The 27,792-nt window shown below is 39.7% G+C and overlaps 1 protein-coding gene and 1 non-coding gene across 4 annotated transcripts in view; both read right to left on the bottom strand.

Annotated features, from left to right (window-relative positions):
• The window catches only part of LOC144685790 (matrin-3-like), a 67,554-nt gene that overhangs the window by 27,816 nt on the left and 11,946 nt on the right, over positions 1-27,792 (bottom strand). For all 3 annotated transcript variants that reach the window (XM_078550667.1, XM_078550668.1, XM_078550669.1), the window contains exons 2-6: positions 23,294-24,360; positions 13,021-13,082; positions 2,960-2,998; positions 1,865-1,962; positions 143-180 (exon numbers count right to left, since the gene is read on the bottom strand). In XM_078550667.1, coding sequence (XP_078406793.1) covers positions 143-180; positions 1,865-1,962; positions 2,960-2,998; positions 13,021-13,082; positions 23,294-24,187 — 1,131 coding nt within the window. In that variant the 5' untranslated portion in view covers positions 24,188-24,360. The remainder of the gene's footprint in view (positions 1-142; positions 181-1,864; positions 1,963-2,959; positions 2,999-13,020; positions 13,083-23,293; positions 24,361-27,792) is intronic.
• Positions 3,477-3,641, bottom strand: LOC144686149 (U1 spliceosomal RNA). Its single transcript, XR_013577853.1, has one exon. It is a non-coding gene; the product is annotated as a U1 spliceosomal RNA (small nuclear RNA).

Genomic DNA, 27,792 nt, shown 5'->3' with positions numbered 1-27,792 from the left:
ATTTTTTTAAACATTTGCATCATTTGATCTTTTGAGCAAGAGGAATAGTTTCCCCCAACCCCACTAAAACAGCTTAGAAGACCGAGAGCCAATGGAATTTTTTGCCTGACACTATTCATACTGTAATGAAGTGAAAACTGACCATGTTTCGTTTGTTCTGCATTTGACCTTTTCTGTTGCCTGAAAAACACAAAACACATCACAAAGTCTGATAAAATACAACTACTTTTACATGCTGAGGCATTCAATTTTTATTTTTTGATAGGCAATGAATTTAAATATAATCTGTTACATAACAGCTAGCATCTCCCAATTTCAAACAATTCATACAGCTCAAAAGTTTAGATATTAAAACCAGGGATTCTAGTCGCAACAAGAAGACGACACCAAGTAGAGTGCATAACTCCGCTTCGCTGTGTTAACTCAACATTTATGACAATTACACAGCTCTTGAGGCTTTTCCCTACCTAGCTAATGATCTCTAACTACAAAGCTGAAAAGGAAATAATTTTGTTAAGAGCTCCATCTCACTGAGGAGGCTTCAAGCCAATTCATACCCAACAACCTACCTTCAGTGGCAGAGGTAATAATTCAGCTGCAGCAGTGTAAAACAAGGCTGCATTTATACATAACAATGCTACAATAATCTGGTGGAAATGATTGCCTCAAGTAGCTACCTTGTCAATAACTTATTAACTTATGTCCTCAAGAAGCTATCTTATCAAACAGATATCCTATCTGTTTGCATGGGATACATAATATATGCAAGGGATTGACATAAATTGATAATGATCAAATTTTGGCAAGACTCAAACTTGCATAATGTAGTTTGGGAGTGAAACTATTTCACTTACACATATACCTTACACAGTCATTAAATGAACATGACAAATTGAAAAAGTTGCTTCAATTTTTTTTAAGGCAGACCCTTATGTCTCATGACTACATATAATCAGGAAATTAAATACCACCCACCCCAGCCTGGTTCAATGGTTCAGCAGGACTTTTCCATAATAACATTAGCACATGACTCTCAATGCTTGGCTGTAGATCTTTCTAATTATGTTTTGCAAAAATGTCCCAACTTCTAATACTAAATGAGGCAAAATAAGGCCTGATAAAATTATTGGACTACAGACTGTATCATTAAATGAACATGACAAATTGAAAAAGTTGCTTCAATTTTTTGTGAGAATGCAAGTAACTCAATTATTCACTGCAAAAAAAACTGCAAACAGTTGGCAGATAATCAAGTTTATTGGTAACTCCCAACTCCTGATCTCATGGCTGCTCAAAGCTGAAACCCAGTAGTTAAGATGTGGCTAAACTCTACTGATACATTTCTGGATAATGAAACCTTCACTGCATATTCACATTTAATAGTGAGACTAGGGGGAAAAAAATCATGTTATACATAATAAACCTGGCAATTTCATCTGAATTAATGAGCAGATTTTTCAATCGTGTCAATACCATGCCAATCTCACCAATGCCACAGTAGTAACCAACAATCTTTTTGTTCCACATTTTTTACAAAATTGTTCCAAAAAACTTGCCCACAACGAATTAAACTCTGAGGAGTACAAGGGATGAAATGTGCTTTACATTGCTGGCATTTGGAAATTTTTTTTTAAAAGCGAGGAAATTACTAGGTAGGCGTGCAAAGCTATCTTTGGCAGAGAGTCACTGCCGGGCCAACTGTTATGCATCTGATAGCAGCTAGTTCAGTATTACTGGTAGATGCTTGAAAAGTTGTTTAAGGTGTAATGCAGAGAGACAACTGTGAATAATAGGATGAGCACACACAAAAATTTCAGTTCTGATCTGCCAATATCATTTTTAGACAAGATCATTTTATCCCAACCTCCATGAGGGTCCAGTGCATCCAGCTGTCTGATGGCTGCAAGGAGCGCTGATGCAGCATCTGGAGCAATGCTGGTCTGTCGTGCAGATGGATTGGTCCTACATGGAACCCAAAGGAAAAGCAAACTTAAAATGCAAGTAGGATCAATTTACCAATTACAAGTTGCAACATATAACTTTCTAACCTATGCATTAGCAATGCAATCAAACTAAGGGTGTTTATAAGCAATCAGCAGAATGACTGCAGAACTATCTCTAAAGTAATAAGGCAGGGACTCAGTTGTATTGCAAAAGCAGAGGCTACATCATGCACCAGGTCATTCTTCACATTACCAGTTTAGTTCACTCTTAAGCTTAGTTTTTACATGGTTTTTAAACTGTCATAGAAGCTCCATATTGAGGGGTGACCAAATAATATAGATCTTTAAAATTATGAGAAGTATTGATAGATAGGACACAGAATGCTTCCACTTGTGGGGAAGAGCATAGAGGTCATTAATGTGAGACAGTCACCAAGAAATCTAATAGGGAATTCAGAAGAAACTTCTTCACTCAAAGAGTGGTGAGAAAGTGGAACTTGTTACCACAGAGTGGTTGAAACTAATGCTATTAATGCATTTCAGGGTAGGCTAGGCAAACATATGAGGGAGAAGGTAGTAGAGGGTTACACGGATAGGTTTAGAAAAGTAAAGACAGGAGGCGGCTGGTGTGGAGCACAAATGCTGGCATGGACTGGTTAGGCTGAATGGCCTTCATCTGTGCTGTATGTCCTACATACTTATGTTGCCAGGTAGTCGTTGTACAAAAGTTTCTAGATTAACTGCAACGGGAGAGGTGGTGAAATGGTGGCAAGTAAGACAGTGATCAGCAGGCATCCTGGCACTGATTGCATGTGTGATGAGCATGTCCCCTGCAATTGCAGTGGCAGCAAGTGGAGCCTTTTACTACTATAGTGCCTTTGGAATGAAACATACTTTTGTGGTACAGGGGAAAGGAAAATGCAGCAACTACAACATTTTAGTAACAATACACGGAATGAGGTCCTCACAAACATGACATAACTACCCAGGTATCACAGGAAGCAGTTTGAATTTACCTTGTAGTGGGTACATCTTCTGGAACCCATTGTGGGTAACTAGAAATAAAAATAAAAAGAAGAATCTGTTATGTGCACATTACCAATCATCCCCCCTCCAATTCCATCAACCATAGTCAATGATTAAAATGCATACAAGTTTGAAGAACTGTATCCATTTCTTGGCATTTGAGGTTGAACATTATTTAACCATTAAGTTGTGCTGCATTTGAAACAAATCCTTATAACATTATCGCCCTGAATCAACATCCTGGAGGTTGCCATTGACCAAAAATTTAACTGGACTAGTCACATAAATACTGTGGCTACAAGGGCAGGTCAGAGGCTGGATGTTTTGTGGCAAATGATTCACTTCCTGACTTCCCACAGCCTGTCTACTGTCTACAAGGCACAAGTCAGGAGTGTGATGGAATACTTTCCCCACTGACCTGGGTAGCTGCAGCTCTAACAACACTCAAAAAGCTTGATACCATACAGGACAAAGCAGCTCGTTTGATTGGCACCCCACTTTTTTTTTCAGGGGCAAGCGTGAACGCAGTCCCCCACTACCACAAATATTGCAGTCAAGTATTCCGCATTTGGGGACATCGCAGGTGTCAGAACACCCGGAGTGCAATGGGTTAGCCTCATACTGGGAGCACCACCGTTATGGTCATTGTCTCACCCACTGTTGGGAAAGGAAACAATTAAAGGAGTTCAATTGCTAATTATTAGTTAACAACCTAAGTACCCACTTGGTTGTATAAAAGAGATAACGGGTGAGACAAGTTCCCTCTGTAGAGTTTTACGCACTAGAAGTAAAACTATCTGAAGGAGTCAATCTTGGTCTCAGTCCTTATTGCCAAACTGCTAGTGGAGCTGAACAGTGGTAGCAGAGGATGGTTACTCCTTGTAAGTAAAAAAAAAATTAGAAACTAAGCTTTCTTCGGACAAAAGACTGTTTTTAGAGTTAACTTTAAGAGCAGAGTGATTTGGGGTCACTCAAAAAATGCCTAAATCAAATCGTAGAGTTTCGGGATATGTTTACCCACCAATGTTTTCTGAGAGTGAACCCTATGAGCAATGGAAGAATGAAGTAACTATGTGGACACTGGTTACATCCTTGCCAAAGATAAAACAGGGAATGGACTTGGCACTTTCGATACCACAGAAGTAAAAAAAGATGCAAAGTATTTTTGCAGTTAGAACCTGACTATTTGAACATGGATGAAGATTTGGAAACATTATTAGATTTTATAGATAAGATCTATCAGAAGGATGACTTATTAAGTGTTTAGGAAGCGTGGTCAGATTTTGACAAATTTAGGAAGTTGGAGGTTAGTTCCATAGAAGATTACACAGCGGAATTCAGTAGACTATATGCAAGATTGCAAAGTTCCATCTAAGAATTCCCTAACCAGTGCTGGCATTTAAGTTACTAGACTGTGCTAGAGTTTCGAATATGGACAGGTTTCTAGTTTTGACGGGAGTTAAATTTGCAGAAAGACACACGTTGCTAGAACAGATGTCCGGAGCTCTAAAAAAATTCCTCGGAAAACATTCCTTTCCAGCAGCGTTCATGGCGCAAATGGGTCATTTAGCAGTAAGACAGAAAATGGAGGATAAAATGTTAACAAGGATGGCGAGATAGTCTAGAAACAGGACGCAAGCATCAGTATAAAAGGAGATTTGTAACTGGAAACCACGAGGACAGAAACGCTATTGACAATTGTGGCAAGAGAATAGAATTGGGGAATTACAACAAAAGGATGAATTCCAGAAATGCGCAGGATGCGGTCAATCAGTGTTTTAGGTGCGATTCAAAATACCATTATGCAACGAACTGTCCTAAACGATATAATGTGTTCGAAATTAAACATGAGACAGAAGACTCAGAAAAAGATGAAGATATTTACCAAAAAGAGGACACTGGATTAGTTACAAGAAGTTTCAGCCCAGTGGTGAACGTCTTGGTTGCAGAGCCCTTCAAATATGCAGTGCTAGATAGCAGATACACATCTACTGTGTGTAGAATAGGCTGATTAAAATGCTACCTGGACTCCTTAAATGACAAGGTTGAATGAGGTTAAGGAATTTGAGAGTTCCACCAGCTTTAGATTTGGAGATGATAATGCCCTAAAATCTTTAAAACAGGTAGTGATTCCCTGTAAGATAGCTGGAGACAATCATTTCTTCAGTATGGAAGTAGTGTCTAGTGAAATACTGTTACTGTTGAGCAGGCCATCGATGAAGAGAGCGCAAATGAAGCTGGGCATGGAGAACAACATGGCTATTTGTATTTGGAAAACCTGTGGAATTGCAATTTTATGCAATTTGGACACTATTGTATTCCTTTAATGAAACCTAACTTATCTACTAAGGAAATTAAAGTAGTGCTAGTAGCATCAGATCATCAGAATTTACAGCACAATAAGCTAATTGTGTTAAAATTGCATCGGCAGTTTGCCCACCTTCCTTCCCAAAGATTAAAAATTTAGCTAAGGGAATAGGGATGGAGTGTGCATTAAACTCATAGAAGAGATAAGTGATAGATGTGATATATGTAAGAAATACAGATGGACACAGCCAATAGTGAGTCTACCCTGAGGGAGGGATTTCAATGAAGTTGTGGCGATTGATTTAAAGGTGTGGGATAAAGAAAAGAACATTTTTATTTTACATTTCGTAGATTTGGCAATAAGGTTTAGCCAGTCGACAATCATAAACAGTGAAGAGAAGAAAATAATTGTGGATCAGGTAATGGAAAAGTGGATAGGGAGTGGATTGGGACTAGCGGCAAAATTCCTCATTGATAATGGGAGTGAATTTAATAACGATGAGTTTTGGGATGTGTGCAGAAACATGAATAGAATAGTTATGAGTACAGCAGCAGAAAGCCCTTTTAGTAACGGAGTGTGTGAAAGAAATCACGTAGTGATAGATGAGATGCTTCATATGATTTTAGCAGATAGACCAAGCTGTAAATTAGCATCTCTAGCATAGGCTGTCCATGCCAAAAATTCACTGCAGATTGGCTGGAGGCTACAGTCCATATCAGTTGGTTTTTGGCAGAAATCCAAAAATTCCTTCAGTCCTGGGCAATCATCCCCCAGCTTGGGAGGGAACTACAATTAGCTCTACTTTTAATGAGCATTTAAATGCACCACACAGAAGAGCATTCCTAAAAGCCAAAGTTTCAGAAAGAATTCGGCAAGCCTTAAGATTCAATGTTCAGCCATCAGAAACTATTTTCAATCAGGGAGACATGGTATACGATAAAAGAGTAGTTTAATGAGTGAAAAGGCTTGGGGGAAAGGTTATAGGTAAAGATGGTAAAACAGTCATTATTCAACATGGGTGCCAGACTTTTCAGGTGAACTCATCGAGGCTAGTTGGTGTGGATTACAAATTTGCGGGAGCGGAAAGGGTTGTAGGAAGTGATGAGGAACCATGTGCTTCTCATCCCCATATGTTGCACGATTGAGGGGGCCAGGTAGCTGAGATTGGCAGGGTATCTGAAGATAAACACAGTAATTTAGATGAATAAGATGAGGCGATTTGTCCCAGAGGACAACTGCCAAAAACTGGCACTAAAGTTACATACTTGCCAGAAGGGGCCAGTCAATGGCAGGATGTGACCATTTTAAGTAAAGCAGGGAAGGCCACTGGAAAATATATAAACTGGTTAAATGTATAAGATAAAGGACAGGAGGTTAGGCCTATGGATTGAGAACATGAAGTACAAAAATGGAAGGCACAAAAACGTAGTATCAGTTCAGACAGTCAGTCTGGGAGTGAACATGCCTCTGGGAAGAGATCACAAACGGTCAAAAGAACATCTATAAATAGGAGGAGGAGATCAAGCAGTAACAGTCTGGAGCGAGATAAAAGGCAGGATAGAAGGCATAGTTTAACAAGGTCAAGGAATATGGCACAGACTGGTAATGATATGAGGAGCAGAAGCCCATGTGATTGAGAAGTCTTAGTAGGTTCAAATAAATTAAATAATAAATTAATAAAGGATGCCAAACAGCAAGAACTACATAGTTGGAAAGAATTTGGGGTGTACACAGAAGTGCCACATAGGGGGCAATCAGCTCTATCTCATAGATGGGTATGCACGGAGAAGGTGCTTCCTAATGGGGCTTATAAAGTTAAAGCTAAGCTAGTGGCACGAGGGTTTGAACAAAAATTGGATGACCAGGGTATAATAGTAGATTCACCTATGGCAGGAAAAGTTATTCTGAAGATCTCTTTAGCTCTGGTAACTACAAATGCTTGGGAATGTAAGCCCATTGATATTAAAGCTGCTTTTTTACAGGGACATCAATTTCAAAGGGAAGTGTTTCTCCTTCCAGCATAAGAGGCGTCAGACGCAGAAGGGACACTCCGGAAGCTAACTAACTGCACTGACGGTTTAGATGACACCTCCAGAGTTTGGCATTTCTCAGTGAGATCAATTTTGTTAAAGTTGGGCTATCTTCAGTTGGAAGCAGACCTGGCAATGTTTTATTGGCACCATGGAGGGAAACTTGCAGTCATCTTTAAGATGCATGTAGCTGATTTTTTGTGGGGTGGCAGTAGCGAATTTGAAACGGTTGCCATTAATAGGCTCAGAACAGAGTTTAAAATTGGAAGTCAGGTTTCTGGTGCGTTTAAATGCATTGGATTGGAAATCAGGCAGAGCGGATCACACGTCATTTTACATCAACAATCCTACTTAGAGAATGTCAATCCCATTGCAATTAGTCACGATAGGGCCTCCCAGAAAGATACAGCGGCTTCTGAAATGGAAAGAGGAACTCAGAAGACTAATTGGGCAACTCAACTGGTTAGGCAAACAAACAAGGCCAGACATCAGTTCTGATGTTTTGGAATTGAGCACTAAAATGAATGATCCCAAGGTTGAAGAAGTCATTCGAGCAAACAAAACACTGACAAAATTAAAAATGGGAATTCCCATCTTGGGGTGGTCTTAGGAAAATCAAACTGTTTAGTGATACATCTTATGCAAATCTATATGGTGGATTTTTGAGCACAGGGAAAAGGTAAATGTTGCTCTTTGGCATGGGAATCTAAAAAGATATAAAGAGTCGTAAAAAGTACGTTGGCAATGGAGACTTTCGCCCTTATTGAGGCGGTAGATATGACATTCTTTATATCAGATGCTGGCAGAAATTTTAAATGGAAAAGGGTATTCTTGAACGGTACCTATCGAATGTCTTATTGACAATAAGTCACTTTAGGAAAATGTTTCCTCTACGAAGTGCGCTAACAAAAAGAGATTGCCAAGATCAAATGGATTGATAGCAGCTACCAATTATCTGACTGCTTCATGAAAAGAGGAATGAGCTCAAAAAGTTACTGGAGATCCTCAAAGAGGGACATCTTTTTCTTTGAGGGGACAAAAAAAGGAACATTCCTTTTGTATGGACATTTCTATATGTGTTTTTTTAAGGAGGGGAATAAGGTGAACTTATTGAACGAAAAATATACATTGATGTTTGTTATTAATTTATTTTTTATGATTATATAAACTTGACTTTCTTTTTAAGAAGAAGGGAAGCTGTTGGGGAAGGAAACAGTTAAAGGAGTTCAAATACTAATTGTTAGTTAACAACCTAAGTACCCATTTGGTTGTATAAAAGGGGTAACAGGCGAGACAAGTTCTCTCAGTTTTATGCACCAGAAATAAAACTCTATAATCTGAAGGAGTCAGTCTTGGTTTCAGTCTTTATTGCCAAACAGCTATTGGAGCTTAACACCCGCCAACACCTTAAACATTCACTCCCTCCACCATCAGTTCACCATGGCTGTAGGGTATACAGTCCCCTGCAGCAACATGCCAAGACTTCTTCAAAGTTCCTCCCAAACCATCTAGAAGGCACATGGAAATACCACCATCTCCAAGTCTCCTACCATCCTGGTTTGGAAGTATTTTGCCATTGCATCATTGTCACTGGGTCAAAGTCAAACTCCCCTACGCAATAGCTTTATGTGAGTATCTCCACCGTACAAACTGCAGTGGTTCAAGAAGGCAGTTACCAACCTTCTCAACGACAATAAATACTGGCCTTGGAAGCGAAGTTCACATCTTGTAATTTTTAAGCATCATGTATAAAAAAGTATAATAGCTGTTGGAATTAAATTGATGATGGCAGGATTTTTTTTCTTGTCTAGGATTGTTTTCTTTGGAAAGGATGAGGGGGGACCTAATTAAAGTGTATAAAATTATTACAGGTCTTGATAGAGTGGATAAGGTTGCCCTATTCCACTCGGTCAAGGGGCCCATAACTAGGGGGCACAGATTTAATGTAAGAGATGGGAAGTATAGAAAGGATTTAGAGGAAATTGTTTTCACCCAGAGGATAGTGTGGATCTGGAAGTCACTGCCTGAAAAGATAGTAGGGGTAGAAACTCTCAACATTTAAAAGTACTTGGATATGCACCTGAAGTGCCTTAATCTTTAAGGTTATGGGTCAAGAGCTGGAAAATGGGATTAAGCTGAGTGGCTATGCATGAAAATGCACATGCATGATGGACCGAATGGCCTCTTTCTGTGCTGTAAATTTCAATGGTTCTAAGAAAAAAAGAGTATAGATCACCATCATAAACACTGGTTGACCTTTGGTTACTTTCAGAACCCCACAGACCTGAGAGTTCAAAAACCATGTCTACAGCATAAACTACGGCAGCAGGGTGGGAGTTGCAGGGGATGGGATGGTGGGGAAAGACAGAAGGGAAGATAACTTACTTCTGAACTACCCTCCAAAAATAATATTTCCCTTAGGGATAAGAGCATGGAACAGAATTAATAAACAGCCAGTTTTGCTAATTTTGATTTTTAAAAAGCACCAGGATAATGAAAAACATTTTGGGACAGGAATGTAATAAATTTAGTTTACTAATAAAATGATTTAAAACAAAAGGAGGGTGATCAATGGTAAATGCACACAAGTCAGGATTTAACTGTTTCTAAGGAAAACTCTAGAAAAAAACTCTATAAGCTGTCAGGTCGGCCGAATAAGAAAGACAGAGCTGAAGGCCAGGAATTGGCTCTCGCCCTTTCAAAAAAGGGGATATTATTCTTTCATCTCTTGACATCTAGATTCTTAGCTGAAAATTGTATGACAAATATATTCCTGTCCTCCTCAGCTTCCTATTACCAACAACTCAAGTTCTCTCTCAATCTAGTCAACACATCTAGGAGCAGCATTTCCAACCTGCTCATATAATCAATTTTTTTCTATTCAATTATGGGATGTGGGCTTCACTAGCTGGGCCAGCACTTATTGCCCATCCCTTGTTTTATTTGAGAAGTTGGTGAGCTGCCTTCTTGAACCACTGCAGTCCATGTGGTGTAGGTACACCCACAGTGATGTTAGGGAGTTCCAGGATTTTGACCCTGCAACAGTGAAGGAACAGCGATATATTTCCAAGTCAGGATGGTGAGTGACTTGGAGGGGAACTTTCAGTTGGTGGTGTGCCATCTATCTGCTGTCCTTGTCCTTCTAGATGGTAGTGGTCATGGGTTTGGAAGGTGCTCTCTAAGGAGCCTTGGTGAATTCCTGCAATACATCCTGGAGATGGTGTACACTGCTGCTATTGTGCGTCAGTGGTGGAGGGAGTGAATGTTTGTGGATATGGTGACAATCAAGCGGGCTTCTTTGTCCTGAACGATGTCAAGCTTCTTGAGTGTTGTGGGAGCTGCACTCATCCAGGTAAGTGGGGAGTATTCCATCATACTCCTGACTGGTGCCTTGTAGATGATGGGCAGGCTTTGGGGAGTCAGGGGGTGAGTTACTTGTCGCAGGTTTCCTAGCCTCTGACCTGCTCTTGTAGTCACAGTATTTATATGGCTAGTCCAGTTCAGTTTCTGGTCAATGATAGCCCCCCCAGGATATTGATAGTGGGGGATTCAGTGATGGTAATGCCACTGAACATCATGGGGCGATGGTTGGATTCTCTCTTGTTGGAGATGGTCATTGTCTGACACTTCTGTGGCGCGAATGTCATTTGCCACTTGTCAGCCCAAGCCTGGGTATTGTCCAGGTTTTGCTGCATTCAAACATGGACTGCTTCAGTATCTGAGGAGTCATGAATGGTGCTGAACATTGTGCAATCATCAGTGAACATCCCCACTTCTGATGTTATGATGGAAGGTAGATCATTGATGAAGCAGCTGAAGATGGTTGGGCCGAGGGTACTACCCTGAGGAACTCCTGCAGTGATTTCCTGGAGCTGAGATGACTGACCTCCAACAACCACAATCATATTCCTTTGTGCTAGGTATGACTAACCAGCGGACAGTGTTGTAGCTGTACTGGAACAGCTTGGCTAGGGGCGCAGCAAGTTCTGGAGCATAAATCTTCAGTACTATTGCCGGAATATTGTCAGAGCCCATATCCTTTGCAGTATCCAGTGTCTTCAGCCATTTCTTGATGTCACGTGGAGTGAATCGAGTTGGCTGAAGACTGGCATCTGTGATGCTGGGGGCCTCTGGAGGAGGCCGAGATGGATCATCCACTCGGCACTTCTGGCTGAAGATTGTTGCGAATGCTTCAGCCTTATCTTTTGCACTGCTGTGCTGGGCTCCTCCATCATTGATGGTGGGATATTTGTGAAGCCTCCTCCTACTCCAGTGAGTTGTTTAATTGTCCGCCACCATTCACGATTGGGTGTGGCAGGACTGCAGAGCTTAGATCTGATCCGCTGGTTGTAGGATTGCTTAGCTCTGTCTATCACTTGCTGCTTATGCTGTTTGTCATGCAAGCAGTCCTGTGCTATAGCTTCACCAGGCTGACACCTCATTTTTAGGTATGCCTGATGCTGTTTTTGGCATGCCTCCCTGCACTCTTCATTGAACCAGGGTTGATCCCCTGGCTTGATGGTAATGGTAGAGTGGGAGGATATGCCAGGCTATGAAGTTACAGATTGTGTTCAAGTACAGTTCTGTTGTTGCTGATCCCCCACAGTGCCTCATGCATGCCCAGTCTTGAATTGCTACATCTGTTAAAAATCTATCAGATTTTGCACAGTGGTAGTGCCACACAACACAATGGAGGATATCCTTAATGTGAAGGTGGGACTTCGTCTCCACTATGACTGCGCGGTGGTCACTCCTAAAACCATCTGTGGCAGGTAGATTGGTGAGGATGAGGTCAAGTATGTTTTTCCTTCTTGTTGGTTCCCTCAGCACCTGCCGCAGACCCAATCTAGCAGCTGTGTCCTTTAGGACTTGGCTGGTTCGGTCAGTAGTGGTGCTACCGAGCCACTCTTGGTGATGGATATTTAAGTCCCCCATTTAGAGTACATTGTGCGCCCTTGCCACCCTCAGTGCTTCCTCCAAGTGGTATTCAACATGGAGGAGCACTGATTCATCAGCTGAGGGAGGGCAGTGTGTGGTAATCAGCAGGAGGTTTCCTTGTCCATGTTTGACCTGATGCCATGAGGCTTCATGGGGTCCAGAGTCGATGTTGAGGACTCCCAGGGCAACTCCATCCTGACTGTTTACCACTGTGCCGCCACCTCTGCTGGGTCGGTCCTGCCAGTGGGACAGGGCATACCCAGGGATGGTGATGCTGGTGTCTGGGACATTACCTGTAAGATATGATTCCATGAGGATGACTATGTCAGGCTGTTGCTTGACTAGTCTGTGAGACAGCTCTCCCAATTTTGGCACTAGTCCCCAGATGTTAGTAAGGAGGACTTTGTAGGGTCGACAGGGCCGAGACTGCCTTTGTCGTTTCTGGTGCCTAGGTCGATGCCAGGTGGTCTGCCTGGTTTCGTTCCATTTTTGTGATTTTGTAGCGGTTTGATACAATTGAGTGGCTTGCTAGGCCATTTCAGAGGGCATTTAAGAGTCAACCACGTTGCTGTGTGTCTGGAGTCACATGTAGGCCAGACCAATATTAAAATGAACTGAGATTAGACCTTCCAAACAAAATCAAAATGGAAATTGCCAAATATTCTTACATGATCAATATTGCACGTACAACTCATGTATCCCACATAAACTTGGGATGCAATTTAAAAAAAGTTGAAGTCAATCTTTTCAAAGTAAATTAAGAAGAAATGCATACATTTCCAAAAGCAGCAAGCAACGCCGTTTGTGTGCTGGTTCGTTCTTATGCTGGTTCCAATCCTAAATAGGAAAGAAAAAAAAAATCACAAATTTTACATTTATGCTAAAATCAAACTGTGATACTACATACGGTATAGGGGTACTAACAAGTGCAAATCTTTACCAGTACAGTAAGAAAGGTTGGTTCAATACAGTGGGACATAGATAAAAACAGAGTGGCTGCCCAGCAACAATGCTGAAGGAAATCTTAGTTTATAAATGCCATTTAAATCTCAGGATTAAGTCATAACCTGTTATTTAATAATATACACTGTGTATGACTGTAATTTGAATATTTAGGCTGTTTCCTCATTCTGAGCATATTGTTCAACCTCCATATACAAGTGGATATGCCATAATCAAAATAAAGAAGGAATCACTGAGCCACTGAATTTTAACAGTTTGGTATTACACCGGTCATACGTTCTTCCCTGATCTGTTTATAGACTGATACTGTATCCTCCATATATACACCTATACCTTTGAAAGGAAAAAGCTAGTAATGATGACATTTGCATTGCTCCTTGATCAGCAAAAGCTAGCTACATTACTCAAAGTGATTCAATTTATCTATCATGATACATGTCTGGTCCACATACTTGTTTTATCATCCCTGAATTAGATACTCTTGCACTAAACATGTGTCACCAGGACATGGCATGGTAGGTGGAGTTTACAACTGGAACACACATAATAACATTGCTACTTTTGGCTGATGGCTATTCTAAAGCAACAAAATGCACCTAGAGGCCCAATTAGTAAGGTATGTGGCCAGGAAGTACGAGGGTCAAACAGAGTTTATTGAACTTAATCAAGATGGCAGCAAGAGTATTATAATAAGTTTCCACATTCCTGATGTAGGACAATCAATCAACCATGACTATACTCCCAAATACTATCCAATCAGCCCTGCTGGAATTGCACAAGTGAATGTTGAGTGAGCCTATTATTAGTCTATATCTTAATGCCCTTACAGTCAAATAGCCAGATGACACTCCATCATATACCAAGAACAGAGGGAAATAAGCTGGCCAGAGTCTGAGGAGCTGTACCCAAATTAGAAGGCCTTCAGGAAGGATGGGACAAAGTAAAACCAGCAAAGAATCAAGGGTAAAGAAGGAATATCTTAGGAGCCTTCCATTCAATGCTTTGCCAACAAATGTAGGCATCAGCCCAGGATCAATAATGTAGTATTGACCTCAAATCAACATTGCAATTGTTTGACCCAGAAGCAGTTCAGTAGTAGCAAGACAATGTCCAATAATGGCTGGAATAATAGCAGTGAAAGGAGAGTGCTGTACTAATGTTAATTTGGATTTGTGTGAATCTACAAGTATGTTATCCCTCGTACCTTAGTAACAGCTAAACTGTCACAAATGCAACATCTTGCTGGGGTGGTGGGGACAGGGAAGGTGAGTGGTTGTTGGATTAGCTAAAAATGTAAATATGGATAGATACAAATGTGGACCAAGTGGGGCTGCCATAATGGGCACCATTAAGCCAAACAGAACAGTTTGTACTCCCTTTACAATGAATTTCAGCAATTTTCTATGGAATGCCCATTCTGATCTGAAACATCACACACTTAACAACTATTGCTGTGAGGTTCTATGTGCCATTTGAATCCTCAATTTTCTCCTCCCCCACCCCCCCTAAATTTTTTCCTTTGGGATGGAAGGATATAAAATCCATTAGTAGGCAAGTACATTCTGTTTGTAAAAGAAAAGTTGCAAGAGTAGAACCTTGAATTTTCTTGGCTCAAAAGAAAAATTTCCAAAGACTTCAAGGCTGAACTTCTGAAGCTGACAGCACGAGGAAAGCCATTTTCTTGTGTCATGGAGCAATCCTACTGAATACAGTAAGTGAGTCGTCTGCCCTTGTCAAACATGACTAGTTTCCTATTTGAAAAGAAAATTGCCTGCCAAGCGATTTATCATCAGCATTAAGAAAAAAAAGTTGAAGTATCAAAGTATGCCTGGTGGGCAAATGGGACCTACAGTGCACTTAAGTTGCACCATAACAATAGGGGGCAGGCTCTATGTATCAGCTGGCCTTTTCTGTCCTTTATTTTTAAATGTTCATAATTGGAAATGAAGGAGCACACCTCCAAAATTGGAGAAAGTTGTAAACTCATTTCGGAACAGATTATTCAGCACCTCAAGTCTGTTCTATCATTTTATTAGCTCATTTGATGTTTGTGTACTTTAGCTCCATTTACCCACCTTTGATCCCCGAACCCAAAAAACATTATCAGTCTTAAAAAATAACTGGCCTAGCATTCTGTCTTTAGGGGGAAAGAGTGCTCCCGATCTCCAGTACACTGTGTGGAAATGTGTTTTTCTTCCCATTCCTGATTGCCTTTGTTCCAATTTTAAGATTGGGAAGTCTTGTTCTGGATTTCCCCCACCAGAGGAAATAGCTTAATTATACATACCCTCAGATCTGTTCTTCATTTTAAACACCTCCATCAAATCACCCTCAGCCTTTTAAACCCAGAATATAAACCAGGTTTACACAACGTGTCCTCATACTTTAAATCTTTAAGCTCTTGTATGTTTCTGCTGAATTGCACTCTACTCTCTAAAAGACCAATTTATTCTTCCTGAAGTATGTTGCTCAAAATTGAACAGTATTCCAAAGCATGGTTGTGTACAACTGAAGCAGCACTACCTTACTTTTGTTGTTTAAATCCTTGGGATAAAAGGCCAACATTCTAGTAACCTTTTTAATTGCTTGCTGTATCAGTATATTGACTTTTACTCATTTACGTACCAAGACACCCTAATCCTTTTGCTGTTCCAGGATTCCTGGTCTCGTAAATAAAACATTCCTATTTGCCTTTGTCCAGTCAGGTAATTGGATATGAGAAGCCCACTTGATCTTTCCTTCATTCTAGCCCAGTCAGTTTTACTGCAGCCCCAGTTGTAATTAACCAAGTGGACCAATCAACCTGGCACTTTTCTGATCTGTTTGGCTCAGTACCACACTATATGGCATAGTAACCATGGGGCTATTGGAAGATTATACCTGTATAACAGTTCTGGTGTTACTGGACATTGGCATTAAAGTGAATAATCTTATGCAAAAACAACCAAGCAATTTAAACGTGCACAAGACCTGAGTGAACTGAAATGTTGAATGAAACTTGCTAATCATAAGACTAAGACCAACATACAAGCTGGATATGTTTTTTTCTCCCCCCAAATAGAGGGGAGAAACAGTAGTACACTTCTAGACAAACAGAACGGAGGGTGAAGCAAAGGAGACAAAAAACTCAAAGCAGTCAGCATATGTGCAAATTATTCAGCTTTTGGCGACTCCCTATTCATTTGTATATGGAGGCTGGACAAATAATTATACCATTTTGTGCAACTGCAATTGATTGGGGCAAGGCAACTAGCAGCTTTCCCATGCTTTTTAAAAAAAACTAAACCAATCATGTGCACCTGACAGTGACTCACTCTCTTTTCTTTTTTTCCTTACCATTTCTATTCAGAATTCTTTCTAATCTGCTACAGCTTACATTACCCTCCCCTGTTCAATTCCTAATCAATTAAGTTGTCATTTTTCAAAGAAATGTTCATCTTTTAATTTTTAAACAAATATTCATCTTTTAACATCCTAGTGACTTTTGATGTAATGTTTAATTTCCCCTCTAATAAATCTCTATCATTTTAACTCACTTGACCAAAGGAAAATTACATACACAGTATACATTATGTAAATAGCCAGATTTCCTGTAAATAGTGAAATAGTAACAAAAGAAATAATCACTATCCTGAACGTGGTGTTTTCTGAGAAAAGTGGGTTTTTAATTATTTGTGGGACAAATATATATCAAAAGGAACCAAGTGTAAATTGTGCGGTTAGAAAACTTATAATTAAGTCAGTTCATGAAAAAGTATATTATTACTCACCCCAAATGCAGTCAACTTCATTCTTCAAATGAAGTTTTTCCTCCATACGACTGTTTATCCATGTCATAGCCCACATGGTAAATTTATTTTGCCAATCACATCATCTCATTAAGGGACTTCCATGTTTATGGACCACCCCAATGCAAACTCTTCCACTGTTTTCCCATATGTTGACTGAAGATACTTCAAGCACACAAAACAAAGCTCTTAAACACAACCAATTTTTTGGGGGAAGTGAACGGGGCAGGCACTTACAAGCCTGCTACAATGTGAAGAACTACTGTGCACAGGTTGTGAAAAATATACTTCCTTCCAGTTTTATTCTCTATATATAATGTTGGTATTGTATAAAACACTGGTGAGGCCACAACTGGAGTATTGTGTGCAGTTCTGGTCACATTACAGGAAGGACGTAATAGCTCTGGAGAGAGTGCAGAGGAGGTTTACAAGAATGTTGCCAGGGTTAGAAAAGTGTAGCTACGAGGAGAGATTGGATAGGTTGGGGTTATTTTCCTTAGAACAAAGAAGGCTGAGAGGTGACTTGATTGAGGTGTACAAAATTATGAGGGGAATAGATAGAGCAGACAGGATAAAATTGTTTCCTTTGGTGGAGAATTCTAGAACCAGGGGACATAGATTCAAGATAAGTAGCAGAACGTATAGGGGGGACATGAGGAAGAATTTTTTTACACAGAGGGTAGTGGGCATCTGGAATTTGCTGCCCAAGTTGGTGGAAAAGGCAGAAACCTTAAACTCTTTTAAGAAGTACCTGGATCTGCACCTAAAGTGCCATAAACTGCAGGGCTATGGGCCGGGTGCAGGAAGGTGGGATTAGAAAGAGCACCTGGGTGTCCTCTGGCTGGCACGGACAAGATGGGCCGAATGGCCTCCTTCTGTGCTGTAATTTTTCTATGGTTCTATATCCTATGATGGCTAAACAGTGAATCTCAAAAGGAAGGGAAGAGCATTTTTTTCATTCATTCATGGGTTGTGAGTGTCAATGGCTAGGCCAGCATTTATTGGCCAATCCCTACTTGCCCTTGAGGTGGTGGTGAACTGCCTTCTTGAACCACTACAGTCCATGAGAGGGCTTGTCTGCTTAACCACAGCAGGAATTCAAATACACTATTAAATCAGGTATCTTTAGTAGCTGAAGATAGTATGTGGATGACTGTGCTTGTTGCACTAATATTCTGAAAAGACATTTTCTCAAAATTAAGATCAGCTCGATTGAAAGTCTTTGAATTAATATTGGTGGAAACCTGGGATATTTGATCACTTAATTTCAGTGTGTTTTCTTACATTAAAGCATTATGGCACACATCCACAACTTTGCATTGAGATTTCTAAAGGAGTGCCATATTTTTACTCCTAACTATCAAGTAATTTGTCAGTTATTTTAAAATTATAGTGCTTTCGTAAAAAAAATCCACTAGCTTTGTGAATGCCACATTGATAAGCAGGAATGTGATGAAGGGTAGAGAACTAGAAGGCATCAGAGAAAAAAAAATTACAGCGTACCTACTAGTTACATCTTCCAAGGATTGAACCATGTGTTAACCTGGGCCTTCCACATGGTATCAGGAGTAAAACATTTCTCTATTTATCTCCAGCTAGAGACAAAGAGAATGATTCTCAAGAACATCACTGTGATCAAGTCAACCAGCAGGTTTTACCCTCAAGTTGAAAGCATTTGGTTCCAAAAGCCAGTTTTGAAAATGGTTACAGACTGCTTTTGCACTTTTAGCCACCAGATTCAAAGTTTTTGTAGCCAGTTTTGCAAATCAACGCTTACTAATCAAGTATCATAGTTCTTTCCTGGAACAAAATAGTGGTCACATTTTAAAAAGAAAATATCTCTTGGTTTTTGCTTTTTTTTTCCTGATCCTTTTTTCTCTCATGTGTTAGTCAGTTATAATTGTTCTTTTTCTGATAAACTTTGCCCTCTCATTTTTAGTTGCTCATTTTATTTGTCTCCCTGTTGCTTTTGCTTCATCACCTTCCCACCTCTCATATTTTCCATGGGTGGAGCTCTACGCTGGTGGGATTTTACTGTCCCACCAAAGTCAATGGACTTTTGACCGGCTCACCACATTTTACTACCCCGCCATAATAGGGCCGTAAAATTCCGCCCGATGTTTTTATGCTGAATTCTAAATTCACCAATTTTATGCAGAAATCTGTCATGTTTCACCAAATTTATGTCTACGTCACAAAACTAAATTGGAATTAACGTGGACACCCAAATCTTTACTGTATTACTAATCTGTATATCAGCCCCACAAACATTAATAGGGAAGAGGTGCAAATTATTTCAATCACATCTCTCAACAGGTTTAGTTAAAGTAGAGATCAGCAACTGAGACAATTTTTTAAGTTAACACCCTGAACTGGTCAGATGGCTTTAATTTCTTCGCTTCTACGTACCAAAGATCTCTAGAAGAATTGGGCATGGAGATAAACATAAAACAGGCAGCTGTTGCTACTTGGTAGTTTGTATCATTTAGACTCTTCGGAAATCCGAATACAGGCAGAATTGAGTGCTTTGTTATCTGGGGCAATGAATTAAAGAAATCAAAGAATTTTTTCAGAATCCAATTATAGAAATATAGAAACAGAAAATAGGAGCAGGAGTAGGTCATTTGGCCCTTTCAGCCTGCTCCGCCATTCAATATGATCACGGCTAATCCTCTATCTCAACACCATATTCCCACTCTTTACCCATACCCCTTAATGCCTTTAAGAGTCCAGAAATCCATTTCCTTCTTAAATATATTCAGTGACTTGGTCGCCATAGCCCTGTGTCGCAGAGAATTTCACAGGTTCATCACCCTCTGAGTGAAGAAGTTACTCCTCATCTCAGTCCTAAATGGCCTAACCCATATCCTAGACTGTGACCCTTTGTTCTAGACCCCTCAGCCAGAGAAACATCATCCCTGCATCCAGTCTGTCCAGCCCTGTCAGAATTTTATAAGTTCAATGAGATCCCCTCTCATTCTTCTAAACTCCAGTGAATACTGGCCTGGTCGACCCAATCTCTCCTCATACAACAATCCTGCCACCCCAGAAATCAGTCTGGTGAACTTTTGCTGCACTCCTTCTATGGCAAGTATATCCTTTCTTAGGTAAGGAGACCAAAACTGTACACAATACATGATGGTATGTGTGGTCTCACCAAGGCCCTGTACAGCTGCAATAAGACATCCTTGCTCCTGTACTTAAGTCCTCTCACAATGAAGGCCAACATAACATTTGCCTTCTTAACTGCTTGTTGTATCTGCATACTTGCTTTCAGTGACTGGTGTACAAGGACAGAAAGGTCCCTTTGTACATCAACATTTCCCAATTTATAGTCTGCCATTCTGATTTTCCTACCAAAGTGGATAACTTCACACTCATCCACGTTATAATGCATCTGCCATGCAGTTGGCCACTCACTCAACCTGTTTAAATCGCCTTGAAGCCTCGTAACATCCTCCCCATCACTCACATTCCCACCGAGTTTCATGTCATCAGCAAACTTGGAAATATTACATTTGGTTCCCTCATTCAAATCATTTATACATATTGTGAATAACTGGGGCTGTACTGATCCCTGTAGTACCCCACTAGTCACTGCCTGCCATTCCGAAAAAGACCCGTTTATTCCTACTCTCTGCTTCCCGTCTGCTAACCAATTCTCAATCTATGCCAATATATTCCACAATACTACGCTACACATAAAAGAAAATTACATTTCTATGAATTACTTTCACTATTACCTAGGCAAATACAACGGTCATTTTCACAGAGTAAGGCCTTATAAACAAGCATGACAAATGCTTTAATGTCTTTGGATGAGAAATTATGGCCGGACAGAACAGAAGAACTTCTGAAATAGTGGCGTTGGAAAAGTTTTACATCCACCAGAGATGCGATTTTGGTTTAACATTTCATCCAAAAGATGGCACCACACGACAATGTAGCACGCCTCAGTACTGCAGTGCCGAGAGCCCAGTTATGAATAGGGGCTTGAATCAAGGACTTAGAAGACGAGAGTGAAGACAATACAACAGCCAAGGCCAAACTTATCAAGGATATTCAGGATGCTTAGCCAGTTCAAGGATTTTATGTTTAGACTTCAAAATCATGATATCAGAAAGAGGGAGGGAGGGGTTGAGATGGGGAGTGAGAGTGTGCAAGTGTGTGTTTGGGGTGGGGGGGGGGGGGGGGGGGGGGTGGAGAGAGAGCAGGGTTGGTGCAATACAATAGTCTCACAATGAGCTCATATCCATGCATCCTCAGATAATATCTTCAATGCTGTATACCAGTGGTGCGAACAAGGTGGTGGTACTAAGTATGTTTGAATTAATTATTTCTCAATCAGGTGAATAGGTCTCGATCAAGTCACTTATGGGGCCTCAGACTTTTTGGGGGGAAAATATGGGAAAAAATTATATTCAAAACCACTGTCTGATGAATTTTTATTAATCTTTCACCCGATTCAGACCACAAAACTTGTCAGCCTTCTGTCAAGTTAATCGTTTGTTTCCAGAACCTTCTGAATACAGTACTGGTATTATTTAGAGCCTAGTGCCAGACAATGTTGCCTATGGCAACTTTAAACTCTTTCCTGGTGCTGACAATCTGGTCAGTGGGTAGAGCTTGATTCAAAAAGGTTGCCTACTATGGTTAATCCTTTAGTATGAATCCTTACGTACACAGAATAAGTTAGGTTATTGTCTTGTGTTTTTTGAAGGTTTGCTTCCTAACCCAGAAAGGAAAGCAAAGCTATGCAAAGACAACTGAGCATTTCTGGATGTCGGTATAAATTATTAAATCCAAAACCTACCTTCCTGTAACACATGGAGATTTGGAACCCAAGAACTGCCATAAGTTTGACAAATTACAAAAAATTTAAAATATCTGAACTTTTCAACCGAATCTTTTGCCCAGACAGAAAATGGTCACAATGCGATAAGGTTCACTGAAGACTAGCCAACAGGTACCAAATTGAAAAGCAACATTGGCATGGGTAATACAACCTTCATAGACAGGGAAAGTAACTTAATGAGATGCTGTCATGGTCAATTGGAGGTGAACACCCCAAATTATAATTTGGTAAGCATTTATACTATAAAGAATTTTGTGTTTGATCAGCTGTAATATGATCACGTGAATTTACCTGGATCAAGTGATTATTTCTAATGTTATTTCGAAGCAGCACTTTTAAAAAAACACTTATACAGCACTCTTCCATAAAAAAACTTAAATTCTGGAATTCTTTTTCTTATAACAAATATCTACGGACTCAATAATCTACAACAGAAATGGTAAAACTTCCTGATTAATGAGATTCCAGTCCCTTCAAAAGGAATGTAAACCACAATTAAAATTTCCAGCTAACAAAAACACATTTTGCAACATAAAAAATCAAATGTGTGCACAGTACTGTACCACTCATGTCGATAAACATTTTCACGTACATTAACCTTCATGGTAGAATTTTTTTTAAAAAAACACCTAAAAGTATCACAGAGCCAAAGCAGACTCCAGTCACCTGGTTAAGTAAGAATCCCAAACAGATGTTGGAAATAATCTTCTCTTACTGTAGCTAAGCAACTGGGTGCTGGACTGCAGACATCAGTACCAACTTAAGCTTTCTTTTATATAAATATCTTCACTGGTGACATTTCAGAAAGCTCCATCTTTAGTTAATAAGGGAGAAGAGAGGACATTGTCACAAGGCAAACTGGAAAACATGGTGAAGAGTTGAGTGTTGAAAGGAAACCAGTCTTGTATTTAGATGTGCATTACACACCATCCTCTCCTGAACATGGTCCTTTGGAGAAAGGTATTTTGCATGTGCCAAGTTGCACCATATATTGATGTGTCAAAACATTAACATAGAAAAAAATTTGAGACCCAAGGCCCGATATATTCATAACATATGCTCTAACCGCCAAGGTGGGCACATAATTTCTGATGGCGAAAAGTCACTTCCCCTCTTCTTTTAATTGATAAGCAATGTCAATGGGTTACAAGTACTGCACACCCTTTTGATTTCACCAAGTCCAAAATACTATAGTTTCCATCAGCAATCTGTGCATGAATTTGAGATGCATACTATAAATGACAACTGCTTTTAAATGGTTCTCAGTTGTCATTAAACTGATAATAATGAAGAGATCCTGTGCAGCATTTCACGTTGCTAAGACGTTCCAAAGAGTATCTGGAACAAATTAAGACCAAATGAGGTTTCCACAAGTCCAACAAGAGCTGTTGTTTGTCAGAATTATACTTAATAAAGCAATTTTTAAATTAGAAGTCACTCACCTTCACAGAATGAACAGTTACATCACACAGCGAACACAAATGAGGGAACATTGTTGGCAAGAAACCATGGTAATCGTTTATGTTGCTCAGTGAAGGAGATCCTCGCTTTCTCTCAAAAAGAGACCTTTCTTGCCCACGGGAAGGTGAGGGCCCCATTTTTCCATAATCAGAATCATAGATTGGCTCAGACATACGCATATCATCTCTACGAAAGTCATCACCTCTTAATCGTTCAGTCTCATAGTCCTTCCTGTCATAATATCTAGAACTCGACTCTCGAGAAGAACCATGGTCATAATTGACCACAGGATCAGCGTCAGGATCACGACCTTCAAAATTACTCCGAAAGCGCCTTTCTTCCTCCCATTCATTACGGGAGGGTCTGAAGGAACGATCATCCCGAGGAGAACTGTCACCTCTGCCGTAATTCAAAGATGTTCCTTCATCATTTCTTTTCTTTTTAAGCTGCATAAGAATGTCTGGCAAGGATTCAGGAGTAAGTTTGTCTTCAGGATAGCGGCTCAGTTCATCCAAGTCCCTGGATGAAAGGCCAAAGGTAGCTAAAATATTACTGGCCCTGTCCGCATCAATCCGTTTCTGAACGGCAAGTGAGTTTTGATTACGACTGCCTACATCAAACAAGGAAGGCAAACCGCTGCTGGATCGAGAGGGCCCACCACCTGAAGACATATTTTGATGTCCTTGTCCCACACCTTGTAGGCCCATTGCCTGACCCCGTCCAAAATTCATATAGCCACCCATTCGTGCACCCTGGTTCATTCTCCCAAGATTCGCAGGGACATTTGCAGACTGCGCTGCAGGAAAGAATCCAATATTATGACTGTCTTTCTTCATGCCACGACCATGATCCTGCTGGGCTCTACCCAATGACATTCTGGCACAAGAGAGAGTCTAGTTCAAAATTGGCAAGAGCAGGAAAAAATAATTCTTCAGTAGTTAGTAGGTAGCCTTTGTTGGCTCTGTAGAAAGCTGTTTCGCTATCTAAGTTCGTCTAACAGATGGCTGATGCGAGTAATGGCACAGATTCCTCAGAGAACTTTGCCAGGCTGAAAAGTTAAAACAAAAATGTTAGATCAGGGATCTCAAGGCCTCAAAAGGACCATGCATCTCGATCCATCTTGAAAGTCAGAAGTCCAAAACTGGTCTGCTGAAAGACAGTTTAAACAACAAGACTGAATGCAACATTTCACAGTTGCATGCAAAATCCAATGCAGGGGATAATTTCTTTGTACTCTATAACAACCTCTTAACGAGAAACGATAAGAATCTCAAAAGGCATGTCAGTAGGAAAACATGGCCAGTGTCAACATCAAAAATGGTAACTGGCCACCAAACTATTTCAAGCAAACAAGATATTTCCAACCCAAGTTTATACGATATCTAAGCCATTTTGAAGATCACTAATAAATTTATAGTAACATTTTAGAAAATACTTTTGTAAAAATTAAGATATTGCAACCATTCCCAGAAAGGGAAGTAACACATGGATTGGATGTGTTGTAAGCCACTGAAAAAGAAAGAGGTTGTGTGCGCATTATAGCGCTCATTTCAGACTTCAATAAAGTGAATATTTTTATTAAAGGACCTATAAATGGCTCATTTTGCAAGGACATGTCTCTTGAAGATATTGTTCAGTAAGTAGTCTGCAATCTAAATTAACTGGTAACAAATAAAAGTGAGCACGGAATTCAAGATATATACAATAAGGGAATAAAGCCAACAAAGAGTATTAAAACAGCAACTGGCTTGCAAGGAATAGCTGCAATGATGAAATGCAACTACTGTGCATCCAACCCAAAATAGAATTGTTTGTTGGATAATTACATTTAGGACACTGCTGATGGTCAGCATATTTTGTCTTTGCTTGATTGACCAATTGCTTACAAATAAGTGTCTTCCCCATGATTTTCTTGTACTAGTTGAAAGTTATATATGGAAATGTAATTATCAACATTACTCATCCCAGAAGTTGTCTGAAAACCTTACCTCTGCACAGGTTTGAAAGCCAACCCAAAATTTCAAGACTAAACAACACATCCTACCTTGTTGATTCATGCTGTTAAGCACGAAGTGCATATGCACTACAAAGATGGTAGATAAGGCAATGAGAAATAACCAGCATTGTATACTTTTCTGCATCATTGCCAAAACATCAAAAGATCTGAATCCAAACATCATCAAAACAAACTAAGTAGCAGAAGAGTGTATTCTTCAGAGCAAGGCACCTTGATGTGATGTGGGAAATATTTGTGTAAGTGTACATTTTTGGATTTCATTACACACTCTATGGTGTGAAAATTTAAAAAACATTTCAGGCATTCAAGTCATGCAATACTGAAATTCCTCAAAAATAAATTGTCTGTACTGCAAACACTACACTCCAAATCTGCTCGATGACTTTTTCTACAATTTGGAACAATAAGGAGCATCGGTTCCATTCTGTCTTGCAAACATGTTGTCACAGCATGGTGGATCCCTGTTGTATGCAATGTACAAAGCTTTTCTGACCATTGCAACAAGACTTACCTGCTACAGGACCAGTTGTACCACTAGATTATCAATAAAGAAAACTGAGATGTGATAACTTTCCTGCCAAGATTGCATGTGACTGAAAACAACTTTAGAACACTCAGAAAGCATCAGCCATGTGACATGTACAGAATCAGATTTTCTTTTGTCAAAAAAAAACACAATTGGTGGAATGCCTCATTTCAAGTGCTGGTGGAAGCTTGACCAAGCATGTTTCGGCAAGTATATGCAGTGGGATCCTCAATAATCAGTTTAGACATATAATTTTTTCAATGCAACATTAGATTCAGGTGGGTTAGAAACAAACTATCAATTGAACAATTTTCAGGGCAATTATTTCTATTTTGACAGAAATTTGCAAAATCCTCATCTATAAATTAAATTTTCTTTTGGAATAGCTGCATCATCAAAATAAATACATTCTATGGAAGAGATTTCCTTAAAAGTGCAATTATTTTTCTTACATTTATTCCATAATTGTTTGTCTGATAAGTACTCTCCTTGATACTTGATGAATGAGAACATTCCAGTTTTTGGGGGCATGAATGTCTCAAATAAGGGGAGATACTTCTCTTATCATAAGAACATTTTTGGAAGGGAAAGGAAAGCATTTTAATACCATTTTTAAAATTCTCATTTTATTAATTACATCTGGGGAATTACAACTATGTTTATCAATTGCTCAGGCCCTTCTGGAGACCTGTCATCACATTACTTCAGACCTCAAATCTGCAAGAAAGCCATTGATGTAGGTGCAAATCTATCAAGTGTCTGACTATGACAGCAGGTACTGATATCTAGGAGTAAGTATTGGTATCCAAGTGGAATGCCTACTCCCTTTTCCGCAGTAAAATATCCATTGTCCATGTTAGCAGAACTGCTCTCTTCCAGAAAGAATAGAAAAATCAAATCTCCAACAAGTTCCCATAATTGATAAAGTGGTTTGATTTGACAGGTTAAAATGCATGGATGGTTCAACACAAAAAGGCCTGCTCTCAATTGCCTAGGAGTAGTTGATTGTTGATTTAGAATTTCAATTTTGTTCAGTGTGGTTTTTTTTTTCCCAACAGATACATCTTTCTAGCTCGACAATTTTATCAGAATTCTTTGGGTTTATATACATTTTGGTACATAATAAGTTACATAGCTGATAAATATTTTGTATCTGCATTGCAGTAGGGCTCCTGTTTGGTTCAATCAGAATGCAAAACCAGCCAGGACAGTTCCTCCTCTATAAAACTGGGACTGACAACAGCAGAAAAATATTCCAACATTTGGATAATATTTCTACCCTAACCCCCAGTGGCACCAAGACATACAGAACAATAATTCTTCAATCCTGTCTCCCACTAACCAGTCTTCATGTTCCAGTGCACAGTGTCCATGAGCAATACCAAGGAAGATCAATGCAGCAAGATAAATATAGGCTCAAACAGCTTAAAAAGAGAAAAAAAACTTATATTTTGACAGGGTATATCATGAGAGACATTTTATACACTGCAAAAGAGGGCTTGAACCCACAACTTCATTAGAGGCAAGAGTGCTACCACTGAGCCAAGCTGAAAAACTTAAGCAAAACTGGGGCTTAAAATGTGCTTCTGGTTGCTTCCTCCTAAAGCTGGGGGTAAGTTTTTTGTCTTTCTTGAAGGAAAATTAGGATCCAACTTCATTTTTATCCACTAAAACTACGATCATAAAACAAACTTAAACTGCTTGCTAAAATTGCACAAAAACTCAAAGCTTTCAGGCCACTTTTAAAATTGAGATGACACATATATATCAATATTTCTCTGTTTTTAGCAAACCACAGAACCATAGAAAAGTTATAGCACAGAAAGAAGCCATTCAGCCCATCATGTCTGCGCTAGCCGAAAAATAATTTTTAAAAAACTAGCTGCCCATTTTAATCCCACCTTCTAGCACCTGGTCCAAAGCCTTGCAGGTTACAG

The sequence above is a fragment of the Cetorhinus maximus genome, chromosome 10 (genome assembly GCF_964194155.1).
Source record: "Cetorhinus maximus chromosome 10, sCetMax3.hap1.1, whole genome shotgun sequence".
Taxonomy (NCBI): domain Eukaryota; kingdom Metazoa; phylum Chordata; class Chondrichthyes; order Lamniformes; family Cetorhinidae; genus Cetorhinus; species Cetorhinus maximus.
The sequence above is the reverse complement of the archived record's forward strand: the minus strand, read 5'-3'. Positions and strand labels throughout refer to the sequence as shown.